Source organism: Syzygium oleosum, unplaced genomic scaffold (assembly GCF_021117445.2).
Source record: "Syzygium oleosum isolate NSW1041296 unplaced genomic scaffold, Sole_v2.1 Sole_v2.11, whole genome shotgun sequence".
Classification (NCBI taxonomy): Eukaryota; Viridiplantae; Streptophyta; class Magnoliopsida; order Myrtales; family Myrtaceae; genus Syzygium; species Syzygium oleosum.
Window position 1 is genome coordinate 10,827,381 of NW_026607495.1, and position 6,061 is coordinate 10,833,441.

The 6,061-nt window shown below is 45.0% G+C and overlaps 1 protein-coding gene across 1 annotated transcript; it reads left to right on the forward strand.

Moving 5' to 3' along the window:
* Window positions 1–2,976: 2,976 nt before the first annotated feature.
* Window positions 2,977–5,846, forward strand: LOC115693920 (uncharacterized). Its single transcript, XM_030620990.1, has 2 exons — window positions 2,977–3,375; window positions 5,835–5,846. The coding sequence occupies exons 1-2, from the start codon at window positions 2,977–2,979 to the stop codon at window positions 5,844–5,846; spliced, it is 411 nt and encodes a 136-aa protein (XP_030476850.1).
* The last annotated feature ends 215 nt before the right edge of the window (window positions 5,847–6,061 follow it).

A 6,061-nucleotide genomic window follows, 5' to 3' on the forward strand; every position in this document is an offset into this window, starting at 1 on the left:
AGAGCCGAGGCTAGAGGACATAGCCGTGGTGTGCGATTATCCTGATGTTTTCCCTCAAGAATTGCCGGGATTGCCACCAGAAAGAGAAGTAGAGTTTGTAATCGAGTTGGCCCCTGGAACTAAACCAATCTCGAAGGTACCTTATAGGATGTCATTGTCGGAGTTAAAGGAGTTAAAGGTGCAAATGCAAGAATTATTGGACAAAGGATTTATTCGTCCAAGTGCGTCTCCATGGGGAGCGCCAGTTTTATTTGTGAGAAAGAAAGATGGATCGTTGAGGTTTTGTATCGATTACAAGCAGCTAAACTAGGTGACGATCAAAAATAAATATCCCCTGCCAAGGATAGATGATTTGTTTGATCAATTACAAGGGGCTTCGGTGTTTTCTAAAATTGATTTGAGAACGGGATATCATCAATTGAGGATCAGGAAAAAGGATATACCGAAGACGGCATTTAGGACGAGATATGGACACTATGAATTTATGGTAATGCCGTTCGGATTGACGAACGCCCCTGCTGCCTTTATGGACTTAATGAATCGGGTGTTTAAGGAGTTCTTAGATCAATTTGTGATCATTTTCATAGATGACATATTGGTGTACTTACATTACTTAAAAATTTAGTCATTAATTAGAGACTAAGTTGGGCATTGGAAATTTAGAAAGTCACGACAAATCATTTGGACGACGTTGTTATTAGCATGATTAGCCTTAGAATTGTCCGAATCCTTCTGAAAAATCAAATTTCGGCGAGAAATGAAAAATGACCATTTTACCTTTGAGATTTTGTTAAGGCCAAGTGTAAATGGGGAAGGGCATTTTGGTCATTTCACCCTCACTTTAGAAATGACAATTTTTGGACAATTTTGCCCTTGGTAATTTTGTGAAATTTCAATTTTGCCCCTGGATATTTTTGGCAAGGATTAATCTAGACCGTCGATCATAGGATAAGATCGAATCTTGGTCGTTGATTGGAAATGTGAGAGAGGGGTATGATGGTCTTTAGGCATGTGTATTAGACACAAATAATTGACCTTGGGTTATTTAAACCAAATTTCTCTCTCTCTCCTCACTCTCTCACCTCTCTCAGCTTCCCTCTCCCTCTTTCCCTCCCAACCGAACTTCCTCCGCCTCCTACCGATCACGTGGCCAATCGCCCAGGCCGGCCGTCGCCACCACCTTCCCGCCGAGCTGGAGCCACCGCCACCGTGGCCACTCGCCTCACTACCGCCGCTCACCTCACCATTTCCCCCTCCCCTATTCTGTCCCCATCGAAACACCAGCCCCCTTCGATCTTGTCCAGCCGTGGAAGATCAGCCACCGTCCAGCCAGTCGTCGTACGCCACCGTTCAGCCGCTCGCCGTCGTCATCCGCCACCGAGTGGCCGCCGGTCAGCCGCCCTTCCCCTTCAGCCGAGCTAGCCTAAATTCCAAGTAAGTCGCCCCCTAAACCCTATTTAGGATATCGGGTATCGATAGACTTGATTAGGAGTTGAATCGAGTTGATTAGTGGCGGTTTAGGGGTTAACTTGGTGGATTGGATTGGGATTTGGAATTGACTGAATTGTGGATGAGTGGTGATTTTTCAGGACTGATTTGAGGCTGAGTTGAGTACTGGACTTTGTGGATTGAATTGACGAGCATATGGCTCGATTTAGGGACAAATGGTGTCGGTTTGGTGTGCTGTAATGTGGCTGGATTGTGGTGCTTGTTATGGTGTGAAATGAGCTTGGAAATGCTGAATTTATGCCATGATTGTGGCTGTGATTGTGGGCTCGATAGTGGCCTCGTATGTTTGTTGAATCATGAGTTGATTGATTGAAATGTGGGCCGTTATGTGCGCGCATGGGCTGAATTGAATTGACTGGCAATTGGCCGCGATTTGGTGTTTATTGAGCTTGTGAAATGCATGAAGTTTGATGCGTGCATGGGCCGAATTTGATCGGCTAGTAAATTGGCAATATTGGCGTGTAAATCGAGCGAGTGAATAAATGAGAAATTGTGTGTGATGTTGTATGTGTGGTCACGAAAATCCCTGAGGCAGTACCATTACGCGGGGAATTGTGCCATCTTGAGGCGGTACCATAACGCGAGACGATGCCTGGTATTACCGGAAGACGGCCAACCTGAGGCGGTACCATAATGCGGGTTGTGCCGTAGGTGGCGGATGTTGAGCCTGAGGTGGTACCATTACGTGGGCAAGATACATAGCCTGAGGCGGTACCACTATGCGGGCTAAGGAGTGTTGTGAATATGAGTTGGTCGCAGTGAACCTGAGGCGATACTACTACGCGGGTCACTGGTGAGTCGAGCGAAAATACGAGATGGTCGCAGTGAACCTGAGGCGGTACTACTACACGGGTCACTGGCGAGTTAAGTGAAATTAGTGTGATGAGGCATGAATGAGTGTATGAAATGTGGAAGTGAAATGCCACGTGTTCGACTTGTATATTGGGCGTGAAGTTAATTTGAAATGTGCATGTAATTGGAAATTATATATATAATTAAGACTAACCTGCAGATTGTGAGTATCAAAAGCCAGGTAAGTGCAATTGTGTGCATGATGTGTTTATTGGGTGATATTATGTTTGGTCTTGTCCGGAGGTACGTGATAGCCTAGGTGGGGTTTAGGGTGTGTACTTATTGAGAAGTGTTCTCATGGTTGTTTCAACCAACAATTTCATAACCCCAGCCTAAGCCATGAACCTTCCACCACCGCCACCGCAGCGTTTTGGGATTTCGATGCACACCGACCATAATGTTGTAGAATACCCGATAGACGAAAATATGACATGGGTTAAGCATACTACCGTAGTCTAGGTAAACGTAGGACTACCTCTTTGGCAGGCCCATACCTACACCGCCTGGATGTTCAGGGACGGGTTGGATGAGTTTGGCCCCGTCCGGGGCTTTGACGTTTCATTTGACGGAGTAGGGGATTGGGATCCATCAGCCATTCCCCCTCCTGACGGCGAGATGACTAGTTTGGATACTAGTCTCGCCCAGTCCGGACACCAGTCTGCGCCTGCAGCACCTGAACCTCCCGTGGCTGAGCCTGATTCGAAGCCGGAGGAGTCACAGGCAGGGTATGATCCTATGGAGGTGGATCTCGAGGTAATACCAGAGGAGGAACCGGAAGAAGAAGACCCTGAGGAAGAACCTAAAGAGGCGCCGGAAGAAGAACCCGAAGATGAGCCCGAAGAAGACCCAGAGATGGAACCAGAGGTCACATCCGAGGACGAGCCAGAGGATGAGCTAGAGAACGAGCCGGAAGAGGAGTCTGATGAGGAGGAGCGGGTCGAGATTCTAGTGGAGTCGGATGATATAAGCAACCCAATCGAGATCGAGGCAGATTCTGAGTCCTCAGATGATCAGGTAGCTCAGGGGGACTCAGACTCGGGTCCCGAGGAGTCAGACTCGGAGTGGACGCCATCTAGAGGGCATAAGGGCTAGTGTAGGGGTTGAGTGTAGGCCTTTTGAGGTGTTCCATTTTTTACTGTTAGGGTACCCAGGCTACTGATCTTTTTGATATCGGTGGTGCATAGTTTAGATATTCGGTGTGCTTGTATATTATGGGTTGTATATGGTGGATGTTGTATAAAGTTGGTTAGGTAATGGATGTCTATTCTCCCTTTTAGCCCTAGTCAATTATTGTTTGGGTGTTTGTGGCTTTCGCTGATGCTTTAAATCTCTGATAAGTTGATTGGGTCGGCGATTTTCTGGGACATCGCAATATTCGACCAAAGAGGTGTGTCGCGTGCTCGATTGGGGTTTGGGGTGTGACAAAGGTCTATGTGCTCGATAGGTTTCCTGGGACGTAGGCGCGACGACAGTCCTAACACAATGCACTTCTGCCTTTTCTAGTCGCATTTAATGAATTTCTTATTGATGGTTGATCTTAACACCGCCTATAAGCACAGAGAGAGAGAGAGAGAGAGAGAGAGAGAGAGAGAGAGAGAGAGAGAGAGAGAGAGAGAGAGAGAGAGTGAGAGAGGGGTTGGAGCATGAAACTATGAGATGAAAGCGAAGAAGCCTGATAAATAAAGACCCCGGTGAGGATGCTAGCAAGGATCACTTAGAAGGGAGTGAATAGGTGACTTAAATAATTCTTGACCAATTTAAAGCGAAAGTAAAAGATCAAGAGCAAATTCTGAACAACATTAAATTTTAAGCAGACTTTGAATAGCAATTATATAAATGTGCAATGAAATAAATGAAAGAAGCTTTAGGGATGAGAAAAATTGCACACAAGATGTATAGTGATTTAGCTTAGATCAAGCCTGCGTGTGATATTCTGAATTTCGACCCACTTTTGAGATAAATGAAATGTGTATGTTCTTCAATGCATTTATAGTTAAATCTCACCTGAAACTGATCATTCTCGGGATACTAACCTTTAGGGAATGGCTACCTAGGGAAATGTACGTGAACTTACGAACTCGACCATAAGTCGACCTTCGGTGACGATCGAGGTCACCATGACTTGAGTAACCATAGGTCGATACGCGTAAACCCTAAAAAGCCGCCCATTAGTTAGAGATAAACTAAAGTCGCATTTGAGTGAAATTGGCCGTCATTTGAATCCGAACTTGAATGTCGAATTTCTCGAAGTGTCATGACTAATTTATTTGGACGACATCATATAAGCGTGGCCAACCTTAAGGTTTATTGGATTTGTTGGAAATTTGGCTCGGGAAAAATGGAAGTGAACCGAGCAAAGCCCGTTGGGCCTCGCGCCCAAGGGGGCCGGCCATCAAGGCCCGATAAGAACAAGTCGACTCGTAATTCGTCACCCAGGCCGAGGGAAAATTGGTAATTTGGGGGACAAAATTGAAGGAAAAATTGCAAAAGAGAATTTGTGGAAGATATTTCTTGTGGGGATAATCATTTTCCCCCTTTCTTCTCTCTCTCCTCTCTCTCTCTTCCTCCTTTCTCGCTGACTTCCCCATGCTGCTAGCCCTTCCTCGCTGACTCCCCCTTTGGCTGACACCACTAACTCCCCACCAACCCTCATGATGGACTTTCTTCTCTTCTCTTCTTCTTCTTCTTTTCCTTCCGTTTCTTCCGCTGGCTTCTACTACCTCTGGCTTCTACTGCTGCTTCCTTCGCTGGTTCTGGTGCTGCTTCTTCCTTTTGCTGCTGCTTCCTTTGCTGGCTTTTATTTCTGCTTCTGCTCCGCTGCTGCTGTTTTAGACCTTGTGCTGCCCTTCTTGCTTGGTCTTGCTTGCTTAGGCTTTGAGTAAGTGGCATTCTAAACCTTGTCTAAGCTAAGGGGTTACCAATGGGCATATTAGGGGTTGATTAGTGGCTGTGGTTAGTTGGTTTAAGGGCTAGATGAGTAGATTTGCTTGTTGGTTGTGTTTTCAGATTTTGTTACTACTGTGCCGCCGAGTTTTACTATTTTTTTTGAGACCTGTGTGGGCCGAATCTGGGATTTTGTCCTTTATGAAAGATGTTCAAAACATCTTGAAATACAACATATTTTAATTTGGAAATTTTTGGAAGCCATTTGAGGCCATTCGGAAGTCCATCTTTGGACTGAAATTAGTCTGCCAGAAACATTGTTCCTTCGACCTTCGGGTCTGTTCGAATTTTATAAATTTTTTCAGACCTATTTTCAAAATACTTCCTTCACAAAACTTGTTGGGGACATTTGTGGATATAACATATAAACATTTCAAAGCTTTCTAAAGAGATTTGGTTACTGTTTGAAATGCATTTTGAAAGCCGGATGGCCAGTCCGAATGAAATATTTTATGTCCAACTTTAGATGACAAAAAGAGGTGGTTCTAGACATAACTGGGTTTTGAGTTCTCATGAAAAATGTTCATCAGGATGTTGTCTAGGACATATCCGAAATTTATAATTTTTGGAGTTGAATTACTATTTATTTTAAACGGAATTCCAGAACTGTGCACTAGCCCGGATTTGCTCCGAATCTGTGTATTCGGTTTTCCCTTGTTCCTTGTGGCTGAGCTGTGGTGCTTGATGGCTGAGTTGAATGTTGTGGTGCTTGGTAGCCGAGTTGAATATTGAGATGTGTGGATTTATGCCATTGAGT